General features: G+C 39.4%; 1 protein-coding gene across 1 annotated transcript in view; it reads right to left on the bottom strand.

Moving 5' to 3' along the window:
- LOC126259681 (transcriptional protein SWT1) overlaps positions 1–26,870 on the bottom strand; it is a 260,925-nt gene that overhangs the window by 31,625 nt on the left and 202,430 nt on the right. Inside the window, exons 16-18 of the mRNA XM_049956640.1 lie at positions 11,706–11,857; positions 7,429–7,569; positions 2,380–2,547 (exon numbers count right to left, since the gene is read on the bottom strand). Coding sequence (XP_049812597.1) covers positions 2,380–2,547; positions 7,429–7,569; positions 11,706–11,857 — 461 coding nt within the window. The remainder of the gene's footprint in view (positions 1–2,379; positions 2,548–7,428; positions 7,570–11,705; positions 11,858–26,870) is intronic.

Raw genomic sequence — 26,870 nt, 5'->3', positions numbered from 1 at the left:
TTCATAACCAATAGATTGTGGTCAGAGTCCACATCTGCCCCTGGAAATGTCTTACAATTTAAGACCTGGTTCCTAAATCTCTGTCTTACCATTATATATAATCTATCCGATACCTTTTAGCATCTCCAGGATTCTTCCATGTATACAACCTTCTTTCATGATTCTTGAACCAAGTGTTAGCTATGATTAAGTTATGCTCTGTGCAAAATTCTACCAGACAGCTTCCTCTTTCATTTCTTCCCCCCAATCCATATTCACCTACTATGTTTCCTTCTCTCCCTTTTCCTACTGACGAATTCCAGTCACACATGACTATTAAATTTTCGTCTCCCTTCACTACCTGAATAATTTCTTTTCTCTCATCATACATTTCATCAATTTCTTCATCATCTGCAGAGGTAGTTGGCATATAAACTTGTACTACTGTAGTAGGCGTGGGCTTTGTGTCTATCTTGGCCACAATAATGCGTTCACTATGCTGTTTGTAGTAGCTTACCCGCACTCCTATTTTTTTATTCATTATGAAACCTACTCCTGCATTACCCCCATTTGATTTTGTATTTATAACCCTGTAATCACCTGACCAAAAGTCTTGTTCCTCCTGCCACCGAACTTCACTAATTCCCACTATATCTAACTTTAACCTATCCATTTCCCTTTTTAAATTTTCTAACCTACCTGCCCGATTAAGGGATATGACATTCCACACTCCGATCCGTAGAACGCCAGTTTTCTTTCTCCTGACAACGACGTCCTCTTGAGTAGTCCCCGCCCGGAGATCCGAATGGGGGACTATTTTACCTCCGGAATATTTTACCCAAGAGGATGCCATCATCATTTAATCATACAGTAAAGCTGCATGCCCTCGGGAAAAATTACGGCTGTAGTTTCCCCTTGCTTTCAGCCGTTCGCAGTACCAGCACAGCAAGGCCGTTTTGGTTACTGTTACAAGGCCAGATCAGTCAATCAACCAGACTGTTGCCCCTGCAACTACTAAAAAGGCTGCTGCCCCTCTTCAGGAACCACACGTTTGTCTGGCCTCTCAACAGATACCCCTCCGTTGTGGTTACACCTACGGTACGGCCATCTGTATCGCTGAGGCACGCAAGCCTCCCCACCAACGGCAAGGTCCATGGTTCATGGGTGGTCACTATGGTCACTATAAAGGGAACAAATATGGCAGAGATTTTAAGTGTTTTCAAATAGAACGTAGAGCTCACAACAAACCATTTGGAAAAAGAAGCTAATAATTCCAATGTGATCTGTAGGTAACAGTTTTAACAATTAAGATCCACTTACATTGTTGGTCATAGTATAGTGTGGGAGACTCAGCTTTGTTAAGGCTTGCTGAGTGGCATTAAATTATCTCTTATGCGTAGCTATGAAATCCTAAGTCAAAAAAGTGAAAGTGGTCCAACAGTCAGGAAACGAGCTTAGGGGAGCTGAAGTAGGGCTGGTCCACTACTTCTCATAGCAAGGTCCAAATGAATGTGGTTTACAACTGCCTGTCTCCAACCATCAAGCATGTATCTGTCTCATGTGGATGACCGTGATGAGTAAGCTTAAGACGTAGTGTTGGGTTTATGTTGTTATGGATGAAGGGAAGGAAGAGGGTGAGACCCGGTGATGACACACATGCTACTTCTCACGATTAACACCAAGGGGGCTATTGGGCTTAACGTCCATGACCAATGGACAGATCACTATCAAAAGTGTCACATACCCTCTTTTCATGAGATACCCGAGGTTTGGAATTCAATGCATGGCATTGGCACAAAAACTGCTGATCAGGAACAGTGCACCACCATCTCTCCTCCCCTTGCCAGCTGAATACTGACAGCAAAAATTTTCCACCACCAGGATTCAAACAAGCTAACCTCTAAGTCGAGTACTGCCACACAGGTGACTTTGGCTAAGGAAGGTGGTAAAATCCCATTTATTTTGTTCTTGATTTTTGTCTTCGTAAATAAAATTGTGCTTTACTATTTCTTTCACTAAATTATAATACATATTACATTTTAAGTTATTTTTTGAACCTGTTACTAGCAAAACAAAAAGTTACCAAACTTACTTTCTTTTCAAAACCTTTCATACATGAAGATTGGAAGTATGTGTAGCCCACAAGACACTCACTATTTAACAATGCAGCCCACTGGAATGAAATGATTGAGGACCTCTAATCTATACTGTGTGTGATCAGCATTTTCATGCAGCACTTTAGCACTATCCCTTCCTGCATGAAGTCTCTAAAACTTTTGAAAAATTGGGCACTCACTTTGCATCCAATACATTCATTGTTTCATAACAAATATTAAAGGAATGGAAACAGAACAGATATTGTGACTGATGTATTAACTTTAATTAATACCTACAGCTCACCTTGTTTCACTATCTTCAAAGAATGAGAACATATCCTCAATAGTGAACCCCAACTGCTGCCCTGATGAAATTAATCTGTACAGTTCAGAAAAATCTTTGAACATATGGTCCATTACTGGGACCATTTCTGGAGAGTGCATGGCCTGGGCTTCTTTAGCTCCAGCAACACTAAAAATAGAAGAGCATGGCAATTTTTGTACTACATGCCTACAAGAAATTTCATTCACAGTTAAAAAATAAATAAAAATTCAGTATCCAATATTTAATACAGTTGTTTCATTGTGTAATATCACATATCATTTCTTATACAAATAATTCCATATGAAATAACTATAAACGAAAATGTAAAGTACCATGAAAACATAAAAATATGCATAACAAAGACTTAATACACCAATGAAAAGAACTAACACCAAGAATATAATTAATGTATAGTAATGAAATTTTGGAAATACATTTGTCTAGGTAAAATATTTAAGTGATTAACATAGCAAGATCAGAGGTTAATGTAAGTGCACGGTAAGTCATTGCAAATGTGAAGTGCTGTTAAATTAATAATCTGTGCAGTCGTCAAAATATTGAAAGCAAGCACCCAGACATGCTTGCATTGTGTTGCCCAGGTGCCAGATGTCAGTTTTTGGTACGATGTTCCATGTCTGTTGCACTCAATCAATACAGGGACAGTTAATCCTGTTTGTGGATGATGCAGGAGTTGTCGTCCGATGATATCCCATATGTGCTCGATTGGAGACAGATCCCAAGCAGGCCAAGGCAAAATGTTGACACATTGTACAGCATGCTGGGTAACAACAGCGTTAAGTGGGTGCGTGTTATCTGTTAGAAAACACCTCATTAGTGCTCGTGCAGTCGTACAAAATCACACTCCAGACCATACCTGCAGGTGGAGATCCAGTGTGTCTAGCATGCAGACAGGTTGGCTGGAGGGTATCAACTGCTGTCCTCCTAACCAACACATGGGCATCACTGGTACCGAGGCAGAATCAGATTTCTCCAGAACACACAACAGAACTCCAACCTCACTATCAATGAGCTCTTGCTTGACACCACTGAAGACCCAAATGGTGGTTTGGGGTGAGTGTAATGCACGTTGACTAGCAGCTATCCTTGAATTAACTGATTTGTAACAGTTTGTTGTGTCAATGTACTGCCAACTGCTGCTCAAATTGCTGCTGCAAATGCAGTACGATGCACCAGAGCTGTATGCCGAAGATGATGGCTTCACTCACAATAGTGTGAAATGGCCGTTTGAAGCCCAGTCTCCTTGTGCCCGTACATTATCATGACCATGGCTGCCAGAAATCAAGTACAGTGGCTACATCCTGCCAAGTCTTTCTGGAATATCCCAGAAACAACATCCAGCTTCTCATAGCCCTATTACATGCTTCCTTCACTGATAACTTCAGATATTGAGGAATATACACATTTTTTATCGCAGTGTTGTTCAATCACATAGCACATTCATGTCCCATTTGTATTCTCTCAAAAGGAAAAGAAAGTTCTGATGGTAAAACTCTTTCAGAATGTACCTTTACTGAAATAAGTTGACATATGTATCTGTGTAATCTTCTGTCTGCATCTAGTGTACATTGCACGGTCAAATGCGATAACGTTTTTCAAAGAGTTTGTGAACATGTAACTGAGGCAGAATGCGTGTACAAGTCTTGTATTTATCTCAGTGGATATGGGAAACCACCCAAAAATTACATCCAGGCTGACAAGCACACAGCCCCTGTTGTTAACCCAAGAGGTAGATTCAATCTGGGGCTGGCACACCTCCCTGAGTCCCAGAAGGAGGCACTTTAATGAGCTGGGCTATCTGCACGGTTACCACTTTAAATATACTTTAGCACTGTGCGATGCAGATACCAACTCTGATGATGAATCAGTACCGTATTTACTCGAATCTAAGCCGCACTTTTTTTCCGGTTTTTGTAATCCAAAAAACCACCTGCGGCTTAGAATCGAGTGCAAAGTAAGCGGACGTTCTGAAAAATGTTAGTAGGTGTCGCCACAACTAACTTCTGCCGTCAAATATATGTAGCGCAACACAGGTATGCTTTGCAGGCACAAAGATAAATACTGGCGCCAAAACCTCTGCGTCAGTAAATAAATTAAAAGAACAGGTAGAAGAATGTAAACATTATGACAGGTATTCTTTCGTGTTTGCTGCTACCTCATTTAAATCCTTTCTGCCTAATAAACTACGAAACTAGACCGAGAAGACGCGGAAGAATATACATATCATGTCATGTTTATATTCGTATTATTCTTATGCTGTATAGTGATACAGTCAGAAATGAAGCATGGTAACTGCCTAAATTTTTAAATGTAAGATGACTAATTTCTGTGCAGAATGTAATGTACTAAAGAGGCGTCTGCAAAGATTTTCTAACGGAGAAAAATTTTCGCTAAACTCTCGTTCAGAACATCTTCTATTATATGCAGCTATTATTTGGTTCTTGTTGATCATTATCAAAGAAAGCGGCAGTGTAAGTAACAACGAAAAGCAGTCTCTTGCCATTGTTTCGCTAATGAGATAATTTCTCTCTTTTTTTTTATTGTAAGCGGTGGTAGTGCGCACTAAGCAAGCCACGCCGCGAGCGGCGACAGGCCGTAAACACTCGTTATCAGAATGGGACAAACAATGCACGACACAGTACAATAATGCATTTTCAGCTTAGAGTGACGTAAACAACTATAACAAAGAGAACGGCACTTATCAGATCAAAGCAAAATAAGCAATCGATTCAAACCAGACGAAGCACGTGAAAAAGGAAGGGTACCCGTATAAATACGGACGGAGCGCCTGACACACAGCAATGGCTACTTGGTAAAGCTTAACTGTTGAGCTTACGACTCGAACCAAACTACTGTAGCTGTATCTTCATCCATTCGACCTCAATTGTGTTTCACGTTACAATGGACCAACTTTTGTTTCGATTTGGAGGGGCGGCCTAAAACTTTTCTCTCACCTTGAATTTCGAGTCTCAAATTTCAGGAGCGGCTTAGATTGGAGCGGCTTAGATTCGGGTAATTTTTTTTTCCTTGATTTCGAGTCTTATTTTTTAGGTGCGGCTTAGATTCGAGTGCGGCTTACATTCGAGTAAATACGGTAGTCATAGAGGTGCCCAAGTCAACAGTAGATAATATTGTGCACAGTGTTTGCATCAGGTCAGGTGATCACAGCGTTTCCAAGCACAGTGGACTGACAGTCAATCTCCACTACTGTATGAAACAATATGTCATGCATCATTCTGCATCTTGTAAGCGACCTGGCTACATATCGCTGCCTTTTTTTGAGCTTGCTCGTTGCATACTCTATGTTAGGCTGCCAACACTTATGCTTCAAACTGGTTTTCGATTTGCATGTTATTGCCTTTTGCAAATTAACACACAATTATCACAATCACCTATGCTAGTCGCGAGATCTCTGGTAGCTACATTGGTCTCAACTTTCCTATTTATGGTTCCCACCACCACCTCCAGTGGCCCATCTGCTCACAGCCACTCTGCTGCCATGTCTGGGCACTTTCCTGTGATACTAACTTGACAGACAATAAACATGCCTTCACATCAGATGTCCTTTCAGTTTTTATGGAATTGATTGTTTGAAGGGAACAATAGACGAAGGACACTATAGGATCAGTGTCATCATATGACAGTTGCCTCCTGTCAGCTATTTCTTGTGTAACATCCCCCATACCTCCCCTCCCCCACTTTTTTGGGGGTGACAGCGGAAAGTCTTATTCATAGCTGATGACATATGTTTCCTTCTATGGTGCATTGATTGCTAATACACTCTTCTTGCTATATGGCATTTGCACTTTATATATGTCAAAGCTGTGCTCTATGGAACTGTTGGTCAAGTTTTCCGATACATTTCTTAAGGTCCCATGCAACTATACCAACATGAAGAGTGTGTTACAATAGAGGAACATTTTTCCTTAAAAGTGTTCAGCCTATCATTCTTGTGTTGCAGACTGTTTCACTTACTGTGGATTTACAGCCTTTCTTGTTTCAGATTCAACAAAATAATGACACTTGGCCTTGTTACTTTGGCATCATTTTTGCACATACCTTACTAGCAGGTATTTTTATCATGGTGGCTGGTGTTTCTTACCTGACTGCAGCAGATGAAGTCGAGCTACAGTAATGTAATTCAATCTACAAGCACAACACCTGTTCTCCAGTTCTCATTTTTTTCCTACTGTTTGGGTTTGAAAATAACCAAGACAAAGATTTACAGTTGAGTATCATTCTTCATCTTTTGATTTTCAATATTTCATCATGCAGTTTGTTCAAGTGAGGATGGCATTTAATAATTTTAACTCTTGTCAGTTTCCAGTTTATTGTACTCATTCGACATAGCTAGAATCTGCTTACACCTAAGCTTGTGACATATGAGTTTGTGCTGCTAAAGTGAGCCACAGAGGAGGATGATAATCAATTATGCGTGTCAGTAGTTAATAGCTGATTCCACTACCTACTGGTGGTATGGAGCATAACAGACTTAGGGTGACGTCCCCCCCCTGCCCCCCCTCACAAAAAAAGGGCAAAGTGTGATATGAATGTGAAACTGTCCTCAGAATGGACTGCTTTCTCATGCTGACTGCACAGTGGAGCTCTCTCTCAAGAGCTTCCAAAAATTACAACACTGACTGCAGTCTGGCTTTAAATACTAGCAGGCTTTATACAAAAATACTTCATATACTTTTGCAAGAGGCTATGAGAATTATTGGTTACAATCTATTATTTATAATGAAGTTCTATTACAGTCCTCTCTCTTGGCCACAATATTGCTACACACACTGATGCTGAATTCCAACTGCGGTATGTTCCATGTATGCAAAATTTTATGACAAAATTAACTTTGTGTATAAGAGAAAGAATCACAGTCACAATTTTCAACTGTTGCACTGACGGTTCAGAACATCACATTCTGGATATCTCGCATACAATCAATTGATGATGGAAGGATATGCTCAAATTTTTCACTGAAGTGGGAGTTACAAAAATATAATACTTTACCTTTCCATGATTAAATACAGGTTTGATACAGGCCCGTAAAAATATGACACCCATGTTTTTAAATCATCTTCAGAGAGTACTACCTGTAGTCTTGCTTGTACCAAGCTCTGGTCATGAGCTATTACCATCCGCAGTTGTTGACTGAAAACAAATTGTGGAAAAAAAATCAGTAAAAGTAAACAAGAATAAAGAGACAGACAGTATAAAATATTTGTTAAACAAAAATGAATAAAATTTAAAAAAAGCACAATAAGATATTTGAATGACTGAGTGTCATGAGCAAAGGGAGTCATGGCAGGACAAGCTAAGAGGGAATCAACAAAGACATCCTGGCAACTGATGGAATTTGAAAACTCAAGAAGTCAAAAATAACTCATAAGACCAGTCAATGACACAAAGATAACAGGAGCATAGAAGAAAATAGAGGAAAAAATAGCTAGCAATGGAGAATGATGAAAGTGGAAAGATGAACAGTTGATGAAACCACAAGAGACAAGAGAAGCTATAAACCATAAGAAAAGTAATCAGAGCAGAAGCTGAAGAAAAATTAGGGTGTACAGAAAAGTAGCAGAAACAAAAGACAATGTAAAATGGATGTAGACAGTAGCAGAGTGATTAAAGTTGAGGTCCATGGAGGTGGCTCAAATCTAGAACAAGTTTCCACCAATGCCAATCCGGTACTCAGAGGAAGTTCCAAAAACGCCTATATGATGATGCCTACAACAAGGACACAAGATTTTGATTGCACAAGATGTTCTGGGGAAGATTACTGCATGTTATTGTACAGAATCTGCCTGTGCCTTGAAATAAACTAATCAAGAAGTTCATTTCAGCATGTTTTGCACTCAGAAATAGTTCTCATTGACGCAAGGACAAGGGTGTTGGTTTATTATCCACGTTTCCACCCCTGTTGCACTTGGAATTATCTTTTGGGGCAATGCATCAAATTAATAAAATTTTTACTCAGCAGAAGCTAGCAGGTAAAATATAGTGTAAAGCAGATAACTGCACATCTTGCAGAGGCTTCTTTTAAAAGCCTGGATTTCTTACACTAACATCTCAGTAAATTTACTCCTTCATGGTATTTGTTAGTGGCAATAAGAATTTGTTTCAACTGAACTGTGATTTACACAATCAAAATACATGATATAAAAATAATTTCATGCATTTTGATTCATTGTTTAGGTTTTAGTATAAAGTTATGAGCTCTGAGGCAAAGAGGCATCATGAAGTCCCTTTGTACGCAAAACAAGAAAATGGAAATCTCTAAAAAATCAAAAGAAAAAGAAAAAAATACTTTGTACCCTCTCCCACAAGTTACGTGGTTACCTGAATTAAGGATTGAAAAATCTTGCTAGCAACATAATATAAAGCAATGTTCATTGCAGAGCTGTATGGTAAGTAATAGTGTACTGTAAACAGGCACCTAAGTAGTAAATTATTTTCTTTGACAAATTCCATTGTATTCATGTAAATATCGAGCCGAGAGCAGAAGACAAACAGTAGCTAATTAATGTAACAGAGCAAAGTACAGGTCTTTTTTTCCCCCAAAGTAGAGACATTCCAGCTACTTTACTAGGTTACATTTACATGGCATAAGCACGAACAGTAATGTGCAGTACAGTGATAGTCGATTTTTACTGCAGTAATAAATGGATACTGATTTGAATTTGTTACTGTATCACTTGGTTACTTCTAAATCTCTGAAAGTTCTGCTTATTGATGGAATTTACTGACCACAATGAACGAATGAATGAATGAATGAACTCACATTCAACGAAAGCTTATTTTACATTATGTTACCACAGACATAGACACAGGCAATATGCTTTATGATACAAGTTGCATTATGAGCTACAATCCAAAGATGGCTGTTCAGTAACTGAAACAGATTATCTAGCTGATTCTTTATTTTGTGATATAGACAAATAAGTTTATAGTGAACTATAAGGGATTACTTGTCTCCTCAATTGAATATGTCATTTGTTACACACAGGGCAGCACTGTAAAAAATTATAAATTCAGAAAATTAGCAATGGAAGCATATCATCAATGTGATCCATTACATTATAAGAATTTAGCGCAATCATCCTTTGTTGGCTTTTACACACAAGATTTTATTGGTAATATGAAGACTCTGAGCCTCAGCAGCTAGGATTTGTGGTTAGTTTTGATGCTGTATCATTATTTAGCAAAGTTTCATTCGCAGAGTTCTTGTCCCAGATTGCAAAACAGTTTAACAAACAGATTAAAATCTTGTTTCAGCACTTGCTCTCCTCAACTTATCTTTATGAACAAACTGACTGGGTTGCCATGGGAAGTCCCTTGCCTCACTTGCTGGCCAACTTTTTTGTTGAAGATTTTGGGAAAAAAGAATTGGGCCCCACATTTAAAGCCTGTCACCTTTAGGAGGTATGTGGATGACAGTTTTGTAGTGTGGCCTGATGTTGTGAGGAAAAACTTCATTAATTCTTGGACCACATGAATTCCAATCATGGGAACATCCCATTCACTATGGAGCTTGAAAAGGATGGCTGTCTCCCTTTCCTGGGTCTCTTGCATCTTTGTAAAACCAACAGTACTCTGGGATATGGTGCTTTTCACAAGCTGACACATACAAATCTGTGCCTGCAAGCCAGTCACTATTATCACCCAGTCTCAAAAACACTTGTACACAGGGCACATATGACTGCTGATTAGGACTATTCACAGGAAGAACATGAACATCTCAAAATTCTTTGAAGATAATGGCTGTTCACCATGGAATATCCACAAGCCTTTGCAATTTAAACTGGTGGTGACTGCCCCAACACTAAGAAGCTGATTGAGAACAGTTCAAGTTCATGGCATTCCGAACATATTATATTCTTCTAAAATATGTCAGATCCTCTCTAAATATAAAGTCAAGATCATATTTTGCCAGCAACAAAGACAGCCACTCTCAAACACCTCCATAGCCAAATCGTTAACCTTCACTGTGAAAGGACCAAATTTGAATTCCTGATACCACCTCTACTATTTTTTTTTTTTGTAAAAAAAAAAGGATAGAGAGATTTGGAACAGGGTCCTCTCAGCCTCGTGAGGCTAAATGAAGAGCTGCTTGACTAAAACAACATCAGCATTATCAGGATTCTGCTGGAGGGACTGGCAACCTGCTGATGACATGTCCCTTCTAGAAAAATGTTCAAATGTGTGTGAAATCTTATGGGACTTAACTGCTAAGATCATCAGTCCCTAAGCTTACGCACTACTTAACCTTTATTATTCTAAGGACAAACACACACACCCATGCCCGAGGGAGGATTCGAACCTCCGCCAGGACCAGCTGCACAGTCCATGACTGCAGCGCCTAAGACCGACTGCCTTCTAGACAACAACTGGCAAGTCGGAACAGACCTAAGACATAATCTGTGAGTGGCATTCGTAAACAAACATTGTAAGGTAATACTGCATCACCTTTGCTACTAATCTTCTACATCTGCCTATATTTTAAAATGAGATAATGGCAAAATCTTGGTGAATGGGGCAATTTTTGCAATGCTCTCTTTGTTACTACTACAGCTCTGTTCTATCATTACTATTTATTTTCTGTAAATGTATTTTTATTCTATGTCTATGCATATGTTTTTAATTCTATGAATATGTCAATTTATTCTATATAATGTATTTGACTTGTTCATGTCCAAGAGGTTAGCTCACACTTACGGATCTATCAAACAACGGAAAGTATAGTTTGGAATGTCAACAATATTAGGGAAAGGATAGATTGGTACTCACCACAAAGAGATGATATGTTGAGTTGCAGACAGACACAACAAAAAGACTGTTACACATTGAGCTTTCAGCCGAAACCTTATTCCGCACACACACACACACACACACACACACACACACACACACACACACACACACAAAAACCGCTATCTACAGCCACTCTGGGCAAAATTTGGTCTAAAGGTTTGACAGAAAGCTCAATGTGTAACAGTATTTTCATTGTGCCTGTCTGCAACTCAATATGTCATTTTTATGGTGAGTGGCGACTTATAGAGCTAAGCACATGTATACCCATAAACAAGTAAAATAAATAAGAAGAGTATGTATTGCTTTTGGACTGGTTAGTGCTGGACTGTGTCTAGGCAGATGTTCAGATTTTCTCAATTTTTGCAGTGTCTTAAGAATTAAAATGTCTTCAACAAATAAATTTATAAAAGGACAATGCTTAGATTATTACATACTACGTAAATTCAGAAGTCATTATAAGTGATATCTGGACTTACCAAAGCTCCACTAGAGCAATGCATATCTTTCTAATGTTTTCAACAACAACTAAGTGTTTGGACACTACCCAATCAGGGGTTGGTTCACTGAACGTCACAGAATTTTTCAGCTCTGAACGTGAAAATGGATTCTCACAATCACTGATTAAATTCTGAAAGAGACCAATGAACTATTATGTCACACTGATGACAGACATTATAAATTATGGTACCAAAATTTAATAACATACAGCATCTGATAGGTTGGAATTGATTCCAACTTAGAAGTGATGAGCGAATTACGTATGTCACAGTAGAACACCAATTAAGGTACTACATTCTGTAAATATTCTATTAAGTAGAAATGCTTTTTTATTTTAGAATATTCCTATAGTATTAATAGCTAAACACATGTTTTGCTATGAAATTTAGAGAAGCACTTGTGCATATCACTGCTCCAGTGACAAGTGTATGTGGTCTTCACCTGCAGCTTACAGCTTTATAGTATTACGTAATTTGGGAGGAGACATTTTTCAAAATATTGATGAGAGAAATACCTGCTGTAGCAATATTAGCAAATTTATCATGCACTGAGAGTAAGAAAGGGGATACATATTTGTGTAGAGTCATACGTGAGCATCAGATCCATAAATTATACAACTGTTGTTCTTACAAGTTGCGTCATGGTAACAAGGTTAAGGTCAATACAGGATTGAAAAGTGGTGTATAGAATACAAATAATGGAAGGATCATTCATCATATAGTGACATGTTGAGCAGTTGACAGGCAAGACTGAAATTATTGTTCAGTTTGGAAACAATGTCTTTCCTAAGAGTTGACAGGCAAATAAAACATACACATACACAAACAAGGCAACATTATCCCGGCTGGTGATATTTTCTGTGCACTATAGTCCAGTCAGGTTTAGGCATCTTACAAAACTTGTAACCAATGCTCTTTACCATATTACATGGTGACTCTAAACTAATGTATTACATTGTGAAATAGAGCTTTAACTTGTATCCTACTGCTAGTATGGAGTTTCAGTGGCTTCAAATGTCTCAGCAACACCTCAGGTGTGTTTGCATGAAGTATAAGTCTATAGTGTATGGAGGGAGAGCTAGGAGGATCGGTACTGGTAAGAACCGTCCAATCACATAATCACCGCATAGGCTTCTCATTAATGTGGTAACATCTGGATAAATTATTGTTATCAGTTTCTCCAGTGAGGACACTGGCTGATATTTCAAATCTCAGACATCCTCTTATATTGTGGCAATTTCAGGGAAAATAACTGAGGGCCACAGAGAAGACCTACTGAGGCACACATTTATTTCATCAGCCACATTCCTTTCCACATCTCCTTTAAAGTTGTGTGAAAATGTTCTGTTAATAACACTGTGACGCTACACTTGTAAACGATAATGCCAACATTGATGTTATATCATGATCATGTGAAATTACTGAAAGATTCTTAATTTTCTACACAGGTGCTCTTGCTTGAAAGTTATATCAAGACTGAAATGCTCTGAGGAGTCCAATAAGGCCTGCTGGTAATCAGAAGTGGAATTTTTGTGCATTTATGAACAACTTTTGCAGCTATTCAGTATCATGTAGGGTCACTTTGTGGTATATTTTTCTGAGTCACTTTAAGTTGGTTCTTCCGTGCTCTGTCTGTGTATCTAGCACTACAAATTTTGCTTTCTCTTTTGAGATTGTACTAGTGTATCACCATGAGATTCCTTGCCAGAAGACTCAACAGAACATATGGGATCTGAGCCAGACAACACAATCAAGTCCGTCAGTCAGTCTCTTTGTCCATTACATATAATGTCAGCTGAGATATCTGGTGTCTACATAGGTCATATACGTCCATGGACTTCCATGAGTCATGGAATTTCAGAAGGTCTGTCTCAAAGATGAGTTACTCCATCATTGTTAAACAAAGTGAATGAATTATGTTAGCAACAATAAAGGAGAATCTTTTGATATGTAATATTAAAAAATGCTACTGACAAGGGAACCTCCCCATCGCACCCCCCTCAGATTTAGTTATAATTTGGCACAGTGGATAGGCCTTGAAAAACTGAACACAGATCAATCGAGAAAACAGGAAGAAGTTGTGTGGAACTATGAAAAAATAAGCAAAATATACAAACTGAGTAGTCCATGGGCAACATAGGCAACATCAAGGATGCTCTGGGCACAGGAGCGCTGTGGTTAGCGTGAGCAGCTGCGGAACAAGGGGCCCTTGGTTCAAGTCCTCCCTCCAGTAAAAAGTTTAAATTATTATTTTCAGACAATTATCAGAGTTCAAACACTCACACATAATCAATTTTGCTCTCCAAAATTCCAGGACATGTTCAGATTTGCTTTGACATATGCAGGATTTGACGGTCTACACACGGAAAAATTTGAAAACATTAAAAACATATGTTTTGACAGAGCACAGAGAAACCTGTGAGACTGTGAAACTGTTGCATTCATTTGTTGCAGTTTATGTGTCACACACTTATGTTTTCATCACTTTTTTGGGAGTGATTATCACATCCATAAGAAAACCTAAATCGGACAAGGTAGAAGAATCTTTTTACCCATTTGCCAAGTGTGCAAGTTAGGTGGGTCGACAACATATTCCTATCATGTGACGCACATGCCGTCACCAGTGTCGTTTAGAATATGTCAGACGTGTTTTTCTGGATCAAATGTTTTCGGTTCCCATTTGAGAGGCACGTCCTTTCGTCTACTAATCGCACGGTTTTGCGATGCGGTCGCAAAACACAGACACTAAACTTATTACAGTGAACAGAGACGTCAATGAACGAACGGACAGATCATAACTTGCAAAAATAAAGTAAGTAAACTTTTCGCTCGAGGGTAGACTTGAACCAAAGATCTCTCGCTCCGCATCTGCTCACGCTGCTGTGCCTACAGCATCCTTGATGTTGCCTATGTTGCCCATGGACTACTCAGTTTGTATATTTTGCTTATTTTTTCATAGTTCCACGCAACTTCTTCCTGTTGTATCTACTGATCTGTGTTCAGTTTTTCAAGGCCTATCCACTGTGCAAAATTATAACTAAATCTGAGGGGGGTGCGATGGGGAGGTTCCCTCGTGAGAATTTTAGCCATTTGAGCTTATTCTCATAGTGAGTACAGTAACTCTCATAATAAGAAACTTTTGATAATAAAAGAGTAGCAAATTATGCTCAACAATTAATGAAGTTGAAGATTTAATGCATATTATCATGGTACATGCATCTCTAAGCCACATATGTCTTCTACTTTGTGGTTCTCTATTTCTATGCCCCATCTACCAGATTGAAATTATATCCCTCCACCAATTAGAGCAGCATTTAAATTTTAAATATTATTCAGAAAACTACTGAATCCCACACTACCAAAGAAGACTACTGCAACTAGACCACCCCCCCCCCCCCACACACACACACATACACACAGTAACTTTGCACAGCACCTGGACACTGTATGGTAGACCTACTTCTCCTGCAATTTTCTAATCAAGGGGAAAAACCAACCCCACAGTCAGATACTGAGGACCACACAATGCTGACTGACTGCTGTGTAATCCACTGCCATGATGCATAATTTGGATGCAGCATGAAGTGGCATTGCGTCAGCATAGTGCTCTACCACCCATTATTGGCTTCCTAGACCTTGGATCTGCTGTTTCTCATTAAGTAGCTACTGACTTGGCATCACAAGGTTAAGTGGACTCTGATGCAGTCCTACCATAAAGGAAAAAAACACCTGCAGTACCAGGAATTAAACCTGGATCCCCCACATGGCAGTCAGACACACTGACCACTCAGCTGCAGTGGGTGACATAGCTGTTAACCTAGCCTCCAAAACCCCTAAACTGCATAAATGTCAGAAGTATCCACAGACTTATTCTTCTGTCTTGAAACCAAGTCATTTAGGACTAATTAGCAATCCGCTCCCCTTCCATGTCAGATATAACCACAGAGTTCGCCTTTGGTTTGGAAGCCAAATCATTTAGGACTAATCAGCAAACTGCTCCCTTCCATTTACTACCTCCAGTGGAATCACTTATTTTATGCCTATTTTACTAATCAAAACACACTCAAAAGCCAAAACTAAACCTTTGCTTACCCAGTTCATACATTCACCCAATTACTCCGCCATTCCCATCCATCCATTCCTTAGCAACCTTCGAAGAATTCCTCAGTTACAATATTGCTTCATAGCTCATTTCAATTACAAAAATGGGTCAAATGGCTCTGAGCACTATGGGACTTAACATCTATGGTCATCAGTCCCCTAGAACTTAGAACTACTTAAACCTAACTAACCTAAGGACAGCACACAACACCCATCCATCACGAGGCAGAGAAAATCCCTGACCCCGCCGGGAATCGAACTCGGGAACCCGGGCGTGGGAAGCGAGAACGCTACCGCACGACCACGAGATGCAGGCTATTTTCAATTACACCAACCCAAAAACTCGAAGAACAAACTTTCATAGTATCAAAACAGATTCTGCCCTAACAATCTACCCTTACACACAAGGCTCCACCAAAATTGTGATGAACCACAATCATGCCAAGGCAAGGGCAGGTACATGATAGTTTGTATAAGGAGAGGGACTAGATCTGGAGGTATGAAGTATTTTTCATATTTTGGAAGTCAAATGTCGACTTGTAAGTAGCCATAAAAAAAACATCCAGTTATGACCCAGTTAAAAATACCTTGTAATACCGACTTTTAAATCATTTTTTTAAAAGAAAAAACACCTGACTACACATTTTTTCCTGTGTTGAAGAGCTTGGGTGATTGGGGATTGGGGGGAGGAGGGGGGGGGGGCGAGGACCCCATCCCCCTCTCCCCCACCCATAGGCATGGGCACATACCTGTCACAAGGTGCATACACTGCTTTATGTGTGACACTTCTGTTTACTAATATTCCTGTATATCTATTTACTTCTTGAAGTGCATGGTAGCGGGCTTTTAAAACTTTCTAGCATACAAGTACATAACTGTTCATATTGGGAACTGCCGAGAGTGTTTTGTGATATGCAGTTTAGCAGGCGTGAAGATAGTCTACAAAAAGCTGAATTTAAAGGTATTATAGGAATATAGTAATATAAATGAATAAGAAAATAGAAAATAGCAATGCAGGTAAGCTACTATGAACAGCACAGTGAATGCATTATTGTAGCCAATATTATGAAAAGGAAAGCTGCTACTCACCATGTAATGGTGATGCTGAGTCGCAGATAGGCAAAACAAAGACTGTCACAAATCAAGCTTTTGGCCAGTAAGGCCTGCATCAAAAATAGTACACACACACACACACACACACACACACACACACACACACACACACACACACACACACACTAACACACGTGCAAATGTGCAAAAGCAACTCACACACACACACACGACTGCAGTCATGTGTGTGTAAGTTGCATTTGCGCGCGCGCAGATGTGTGTGTGTGTGTGTGTGTGTGTGTGTGTGTGTGTGTGTGTGTGTGTCATCTATTTTTGATGAAGGCCTTACTGGCCGAAAGCTTTATTTACGACAGTCTTTTTGTTGTGCCTATCTGCAACTCAGCATTTCCACTATATAGTGAGTAGCTACTTTCCTTTTCATAAATTTGTTACATTGCATCCTAGATTTTCAATTGTTTGACTATCGTAGCCAAGATAGACATGAAGCCCACACCCACCACAGTAAAGATTATATGTTAACAAGCTCCACAGATGGTGAAGAAAGACTGAAGAAATGTATGATGGGATAAAATAAATTATTCAGGTAGTTATGGGAGATGGTAATTTAATTGTGATGTGGGACTGGAATTAACCAGTATGAAGAGGAAGAGAAGGAAAAATAGTAGATGAATATTGAATGGGGATTGAAAGGAGGTTGTGTATGTGGAAGAGATCTGGAGAGTAGCTACTTTCCTTTTCATAAATTTGTTACATTCCATCCTGGATTTTCCATTTACATACACACAACAAGAAGGTTTCAGACTGGTTATGTAACAGGAAGACGGAGAGTTTGGAACCAGATTTTGAATTGTAAGACATTTCCAGAGGCAAATGTGGACTCTGATCACAATTTTTTGGTTATGTACTGTAGATTAAATCTGAATAAATTGCGAAAAGATAGGAAATTAAGGAGATGGGACATGGATAAGTTGAAAGAGAGAGAGGGGTTGTTGACAGCTCCAGAGGGAACAATAGGCCACTACAGACTAGCACATGGGTAGCTTTGAGAGGCAGCAGAGGATTGAATAGGTAAAAAGACAAGGCCTAGTAGAAGCTCTTGATAACACGAGGGATATTGAATTTAACTGATGAAAGGAGAAAATATAAAAATGCAACAAATGAAGTGCTTGAAAGGGAATACAAACTTCTAAAAAATGAGATTGATAGGAAGTGCAAAATTTCCACACAGGAATGGCTAGAGGACAAATGTAAGGATATAAAAGAATATATCACTAGGGGGAAAGATAGATACCACCTACAAGAAAATTTAGAGAGGCTTTCGGAGAAAAGAGAAGCAGCTGTAAGAATATCAAGAGCTCTGATGAAAAACCAGTCCTAAGCAAAGAAAGGAAATCTGAAAGGGGGAAGAGTATACAGAGGGTCTATACAAAGGAGATGAACTTGGAGGCAATATTATGGAACTGGAAGAGAAAATAGATAGAGATGAGATACAGGATACTGCGAGAAGAATTTTACAGACAGCGAAATACCTAAGTCAAAACATGGCCTTGGGAGTAGACGGCATTCCATCAGAACTACTGACAGCCTTAGAAGAGCCAGCCATGACAAAATTCTTCCATCTGGTGTGCATGATGTATGAGACAGGCAAAAGATCCTCAAACTTCAAAAAGAACATACCGTACTAATTCCAACCCCAAAGAAAGCGGGTGTTGACATGTGTGAATATTGCCAAACTATCAGTTTAATAAGTCATGACTGCAAAATACTAACATGAATTCTTTTACAGAAGAATGAAAAACTGGTAGAAGCCAACTGTGGGGAAGATAAGTTTGGATTTCAGAGAAATGTAGGATCAGGTGAGACAATACTGACCGTACAACTTATCTTACAAACTAGGTTAACGAAAAGCAAACCTACATTAATAGCATCTGTAGACTTAGTGAAAGCTTTTGACAATGCTGACTGGAGTACTCTCCTTGAAATTCAGAATGTAGCAAAATGCTATTTACAGCTTGTACAGAAACCAGGTGACAGTTATTAAAGAGTCGGGGGGCATGAGAGGGAAGCGGTGGTTGAGAAGGGAGTGAGACAGGGCTGTAGGCTACTCCCAATGTTATTCAATCTGTAAATTGTTCAAGGAGAAGAAGTAGAAACTTTGAGGTTTGCTGATAGCACTGTATTTCTGTCAGAGACGACAAATGACTTGGATGAGCAGTTAAGCAGATTGAAGTGTGTCTCGAAAGGAGTTCATAAGATGAACATCAATAAAAGCAAAACAAGGATAATGGAATGTAGTCAAAATAAATCAGATGATGCTGAGAGCATCAGATTAGGAAATGAGACATTTGAAGTAGTAGATGAGTTTTGTTATTTGGGCTGCATAATAACTGACAATGGCCAAAGTAGAGAGGATATAAAATGTAGGCTGGCAATGGCAAGAAAAGTGTTTCTGAAGAACAGAAATTTGTTAACACAGATTATAGATTTAAGTGTTAGGAAGTGTTTTCCGAAAGCATTTGTATGGGATGTAGCCATGTATGGAAGCAGAACACTGATGATAAATAGTTGAGACAAAAACCGGACAGGGGATTTTGAAATTTGGTACTACTGAAGAGTGCTGAAGATTAGATGGGTAGATCACATAACTAATGAGGGGATACTGAATGTAAATGGGAAGAAAAGAAATTTGTGGCACAACCTTACTAAAAGAAAGTATCAGTTGGTACGGCACATTCTGAGGCATCAAGGAATCAAGTTTGTAGTAAAAATATTTCTGTTACTGGTCAGTCAGATATATGTATAGTGTTTAATAGTCACTTTCTGAGCTTTGCTAGTGAATTAAATAAAAACTTAGTTTCTACAGGGAATCATATAACTCTCTTGGAAAATGCCTTTCTAAGAGTGATGTCTGAAATACTACTCTGTAATACTGACAAGGGGGAGACTGAGTCAATAATTAAATCACTAAGACTAAGGACTCCCATGGATGCGATGGAGTGCTTGACAGAATATTAAAGTACTATGCTGCATATGTTAGCCCTGTACTTAGCCATAATTGTAATTTTTCCTTTAAAATGGTCTGTTTCCTGAACAATTAGTACTCAGTAGTAAAGCCGCTTTATAAAAATGGAGAAAGGGATAATATAGACAATTTTAGACCTATTTCCATGCCATCAGTGTTTGCTAAAGTTATTGAAAAGGCCGTGTATATAAGGATAATAGATTGTTACATTTCATTTAATTTGCTATCAAATGTGCAGTTCAGTTTTAGAAGTGGTTTAACAACTGAAAATGCTATATTCTCTTTTCTCTGTGAGGTTCTGGATGGATTAAACAAAAGGTTTCGAATGCTAGGCATCTTTTTTGTGTTAACGAAGGTGTTTGATTGTGTTGATCACAAAATATTGCTCCAGAAGTTGGACCATTATGGAATATGGGGAGTAGCTCACAATTTGTTCACTTCTAACTTTAACAACAGACAGTAAAAGGTCATTATCCACAGTGATGAAAAAGCTATGATGTGGGGTGTGAGTGGGGCATGGTGAAATGGGGGTAGCCCAGGGAGGCTTCTCCTGTTCTTTATTTATATAAATGATGTGCCCTCTAATATTAGAGGTGATTCTAAAATATTTCTGTTTGCTAATGACACTAGCTTGGTAGTAAAGGATGCTGTGTGCAACACTGGTACTGTTTGAAACAGTGCAGTTCATGACCTAAGTTCATGGCTTGTAGAAAATAAACTAACGGTAAAACACAGTAAGACTCAGTTTTTACAGTTTCTAACACGCAATTCAACAAAATCCGAATTTTTATTTCACAAAATGGGCATGTGGTTAGTGAAACTGAACAGTTCAAATTTCTAGGTGTCCAGACAGATAGTAAACTGTCGTGGAAACCCCACATTCAGGATCTCGTTCAAAGATTTAATGCTGCCAATTTTACTATTCAAACAGTATCAGAAGTAAGTGATAGTTTGGCATGAAAAGTAGTCTACTTTGCTTATTTTCGTTCACTTATGACATATATTTTGGGGTAACTCTTCCCATTCTCAAAGGAAGTTTTTGGCTCAGAAACAGGTGGTTCAGGCAGTAAGTGGTGTAAGTTCGCGAACCTCTTGTTGACCCCCGTTCACTAGTTTGACAGTGGCCTCTCAATATATGTATTCTTCACTGCTGTTCTTTGTTAACAATATCAGCTTATTTCCAAGAATTAGCAGCTTTCATTCAGTTAATATCAGGCAGAAATCCAAAATTTCATTTGGATCACACTTCCTTGACTCTTGTGCAAAAAGGTGTAAAGTATACTACTGTATCCATTTTCAGTAAGCCATCACAAGAATTCAAAAATCTTAGGAGTAATCCACACACTTTCAAATTGAAACTGAAGAGTTTCCTCATGCGTCACTCCTTCTAACCTGCTGAGGAGTTCCTTGAAAAATTAAGATGATTCCTGTGTTATATAGTTGATTGCATTTACATAAACTTATGGCTTATCTTTTTTGTGTTCGAAAACATTTTATTTTATGTCATTACATTTTATTTTATCTGTTATTACTTTTATGTTGTAATTTCATGTACTGACACATTTCACCACCTTGGAGATTTGCTCCTCAATTTGGTCCTATGGAACTGGACATGTAAAATAAAATAAATCACCAATTTAGTACTGGAGGGAAGAGTGTGTGTATGGGTGGGTGGGTGGGGGTGTAATCGTAGAGGGAGAGCAAGAGAAGAATGCAATAAGCAGATTCAGAAAGATATAGGTTGCAGTAATTATTTGGATATGGAGATGCTTGCACAGGGTAGAGTAGCACAGAGTGCTGCATCAAACCAGTCTTTGGACAGAAGACCACAATATTAATTGAAAGTAATGGAGTATCAAACTGGTAGAGTTACATTTGAGGTATGATACTGTGTGCAGGTGCAGGGAAAGCTTAGACAGTGAAAGTTGCACTTGCAGTGTTCAGTACTAAAGAAGTAAAGTAATTAACAGAATGCAAGAGAATTGGGACATTCATAATCCCAATTACTTTTTCATTTGTCCCACTGCAAGTCTTGATATCACTATACAGAGTGATATGACTATGGACAAAGTAGGAACTGTGCTACACTTTGCAACGAAGTGATTATAACAAATCATTTGTTCATTTATTAGTTACACGTTCGATGCATCACAGTCATGATAAACGTTATGGAATATGAACATAGAACAAATATGGACTATCTGGGTTAAACAAATAATAATATAAAAAGTAATAATCTGTGAAGTAATTACTATATTTATTGACAGTATGTTTCTACATGTGTGGTACCTCAAAAAGCTTTTTTTATACACCTAATACACCTCAATACGCACACCATTAGTGCTGTGGCAGACATCCAATTTACAGTCCACTTCTCTCGAAGTGTTTTGCAGCACTGCACATTAACATTTGCGATAGCTGCACAAATGTGATGGCAGAGATCTGGTAGATCATGAACTGATATCTGGTACACTTGATTCTTGATAAACCCCCAAAGAAAAAAAAATCAAGTGGCGTAATGTACCTCTCCCAATCCAGCGATCTGGGAACTCATGATCCAAGAAATGCCTCACAAATAGGCATGGTGCGACACTTTGTTGAAAGATCATGTCATAAGAAAGTTGTGGCGCAACATACTGCTCCAAAATGTCTATATACATTATCACATTAACTGTATGCTCCACAAAGAAGAATGGGCCTAAGAGGTGGAATCCAAAATTCTCAGGACTGGTGCTGCCATCTGGATGATGATGATTATTAGTGTTTTAGGGCGCACAACAGCCAGGTTATCAGCGCCCGCTGGAAAGTAGGAGTAGCAGATCTTTGCACCACTAGGTGGTGAGAGATGCATATCTGATGACTCAGTGTGCGGAGTGGCATTCGGCTGGGAGAATGTGTTGTGTGTCTACAGTGATTTCTGTAATATGCTGTGTTTGGTGTGTGGTGATTTTATGATGCATTTGTGGACCTTCGTCAGACCGCATCCGATGATCCAACCTTCTTGACGGACTTCTGCTCCACGAGAGAAAGTGTATAGAATGTCTCCTGTGGAGTCCACATGGCTACTGATGCCTGTTTATGTGAACAAAGCAGTTATATACCTGCGTAAGAGGTACCAACTGCTAAAAGCAAACTCAGTAAACATTTTCAGTTACCATACTTGTGATAGCAAACTAATAATAAATATCTCAAATACATCTCAAGTTATTACATTTTATATCATTATATGTTTTGCCTGGGTAGCCCGTATACAAAAAATGAAATAAAGGATGATGAATGAATGATGAAATGATATTTATGTCAGAATTAAACTGTTCACTTGATACAAATCCTAAGAATTCTGAATGTGAAATGGTATACATGTAATTACAGTACAATTAAAGATAATTGTCAGAACCGCAAATTAAATCATCTAGTCTGTTAACCATTTGCACTTACAGTGTCATGGCAGCAGAACAGCAGTATCCTCATCACAAACTACTTAATTTGCTTTACTCATCCCTGAACCTATCACCTAATGCCATCTCTTTTTCACACTCACCACCTTTTACTCATGTGTCTGTTAAATGCATCCCAAAATATACACTCCTGGAAATGGAAAAAAGAACACATTGAGACCGGTGTGTCAGACCCACCATACTTGCTCCGGACACTGCGAGAGGGCTGTACAAGCAATGATCACACGCACGGCACAGCGGACACACCAGGAACCGCGGTATTGGCCGTCGAATGGCGCTAGCTGCGCAGCATTTGTGCACCGCCGCCGTCAGTGTCAACCAGTTTGCCGTGGCATACGGAGCTCCATCGCAGTCTTTAACACTGGTAGCATGCCGCGACAGCGTGGACGTGAACCGTATGTGCAGTTGACGGACTTTGAGCGAGAGCGTATAGTGGGCATGCGGGAGGCCAGGTGGACGTACCGCCGAATTGCTCAACACGTGGGGCGTGAGGTCTCCACAGTACATCGATGTTGTCGCCAGTGGTCGGCGGAAGGTGCACGTGCCCGTCGACCTGGGACCGGACCGCAGCGATGCACGGATGCACGCCAAGACCATAGGATCCTACGCAGTGCCGTAGGGGACCGCACCGCCACTTCCCAGCAAATTAGGGACACTGTTGCTCCTGGGGTATCGGCGAGGACCATTCGCAACCGTCTCCATGAAGCTGGGCTACGGTCCCGCACACCGTTAGGCCGTCTTCCGCTCACGCCCCAACATCGTGCAGCCCGCCTCCAGTGGTGTCGCGACAGGCGTGAATGGAGGGACGAATGGAGACGTGTCGTCTTCAGCGATGAGAGTCGCTTCTGCCTTGGTGCCAATGATGGTCGTATGCGTGTTTGGTGCCGTGCAGGTGTGCGCCACAATCAGGACTGCATACGACCGAGGCACACAGGGCCAACACCCGGCATCATGGTGCGGGGAGCGATCTCCTACACTGGCCGTACACCACTGGTGATCGTCGAGGGGACACTGAATAGTGCACGGTACATCCAAACCGTCATCGAACCCATCGTTCTACCATTCCTAGACCGGCAAGGGAACTTGCTGTTCCAACAGGACAATGCACGTCCGCATGTATCCCGTGCCACCCAACGTGCTCTACAAGGTGTAAGTCAACTACCCTGGCCAGCAAGATCTCCGGATCTGTCCCCCATTGAGCATGTTTGGGACTGGATGAAGCGTCGTCTCACACGGTCTGCACGTCCAGCACGAACGCTGGTCCAACTGAGGCGCCAGGTGGAAATGGCATGGCAAGCCGTTCCACAGGACTACATCCAGCATCTCTACGATTGTCTCCATGGGAGAATAGCAGCCGGCATTGCTGCGAAAGGTGGATATACACTGTACTAGTGCCGACATTGTGCATGCTCTGTTGCCTGTGTCTATGTGCCTGTGGTTCTGTCAGTGTGATCATGTGATGTATCTGACCCCAGGAATGTGTCAATAAAGTTTCCCCTTCCTGGGACAATGAATTCACGGTGTTCTTATTTCAATTTCCAGGAGTGTAGAAACAACTTTTATTACTTGCTTGTAAATATGAACTATTTGTTTCTTTGTTGTTGTGATTATACTTTATTATTATTGTTCATTCCAATTAATTTTCAGTTCTATTTTCAAATTTGTGCTAGTAATCTCTTCCAGTTGAGAAACACAAAGAGTACAATATCATCATCAAATTCAGGTGGTTCAGATACGTTCAATTAATAAATATGCCTTCTTTTTTCCCCTTCTGTTTAAGAAAATGAAAAATTCCTCGAGGACCGCTGAGAATAGTTTAGTAGATAGGGCATCATTTTGCTTAACTTCCAGAATGTCATTATTTTCATGATTAATTACATGTTCATGTTCTAGGTTATGAACTTTACACATTTAAAGAGATCAAGCTTGAATGCTCTTATCTCTGTTAGTAGGGTTGGGTTGTTTGGGGAAGGAGACCAGACAGCGAGGTCATCGGTCTCATCGGATTAGGGAAGGAAGTCGGCCGTGCCCTTTCAGAGGAACCATCTCGGCATTTGCCTGGAGTGATTTTAGGGAAATCACGGAAAACCTATATCAGGACGTGGGATTGAACCGTCATCCTCCTAAATGCGAGTCCAGTGTCTAACCACTATGCCACCTCGCTCGGTTATCTCTGTTAGTAGCTAAGTTGTTTGCTATCTTGTTGTTTTGTTGGTGGTCTTTACTTGGACTACTGATATGATGCAGTTCTCTGTAATAGTGTATCCTGCGCAAATCTCTTCAGTCCTCTATAACTACTACTGCAATGTACAACCACTTGTAACTGCTTACTGTAGCCAAGATTTGGTCCTAAAAACTAGTGACAGGCTATGTGCTCTTACCTATATCTACAAACCATGCATCAATTAGCTACAGATTAGTGATTACCTATGCTACTGTCTACTGTTAATCTGCATTTCCTCATCATACTTATTTAATGCATAAAGGACATTAAATATAACAACAGTAAAAAAAAAAAAAACAGCCTATGCACATGAGCAGCATCCTACTATATGTAATCCAATGATGGTACAAAGAATTTTCCCTTTGAATATAGTTTGCAGTCACGAGTTAGTGGTTAATGGTGGGAAGAAAACTTAATGAAATCTGCAGTTACTCAGGCAAGCATTGAGGCAAACATGTACCTTGTTGCCTATTAAAAATAATATATATAACACACTGTGTTTTTTTGTTAAAAGCTTTGTGCAGTAAGACTAAATCTTTGACACAAATCACAACGAGCTGAAATTGTTCATTTTTCAAAGTGAACAATTTTGTGGCACAAATTTTATTCACTACACTACACTCCACTTCACTAACACATTAACTATTATTTAGTGCTTTATGATGTATCTTATCAATCTGTCCCTGCTTTGAGTCAAGTTGGGCTATAAATTTCTAAACTACCCATCTAATCTTCTGTACTGTTATCGTCTACATTTTACTTCCATACAAGGATACAATTGAGATAAATACTATCAGAAAAGACTTCCTAACATTTACATTTACATTATATATACAAAATATCTTTATCCAGAAGTACATTTCTTGCTATTTCCTATCTGCATTTTACATTAAAGTCAGTTTGCCATCCAAATAGCAAAACCAGTCAACTAGTTTAATGTCTCATTTACTAACCTAATTTCCTCAATGTTGCCTGATCTAATTCAACTATACAGTTTGTTATCCTTGGTTTACTTTTGTTGATGTCCACCTTGAAACCTCATTTTAACACACTAGCCATTTCATCCAACTGCTCTTCTATGTTCTTTGCTGTCTCTGAGAGAATTAAAATGTCATCATCATTTTATTTCTTCTACTTGAACTTAAATCCCTTTCCAAATTTCTTCTTAGTTTCCTTTACTGCTTGCTAAAATGTACAGACTGAATGGCATCGGTGATAGGCTTCAACCTGTCACACTCCTCTATCACTGCCTTTCTTTCATATCC

The sequence above is a fragment of the Schistocerca nitens genome, chromosome 5, assembly GCF_023898315.1.
Source record: "Schistocerca nitens isolate TAMUIC-IGC-003100 chromosome 5, iqSchNite1.1, whole genome shotgun sequence".
NCBI lineage: Eukaryota > Metazoa > Arthropoda > Insecta > Orthoptera > Acrididae > Schistocerca > Schistocerca nitens.
The sequence above is the reverse complement of the archived record's forward strand: the minus strand, read 5'-3'. Positions and strand labels throughout refer to the sequence as shown.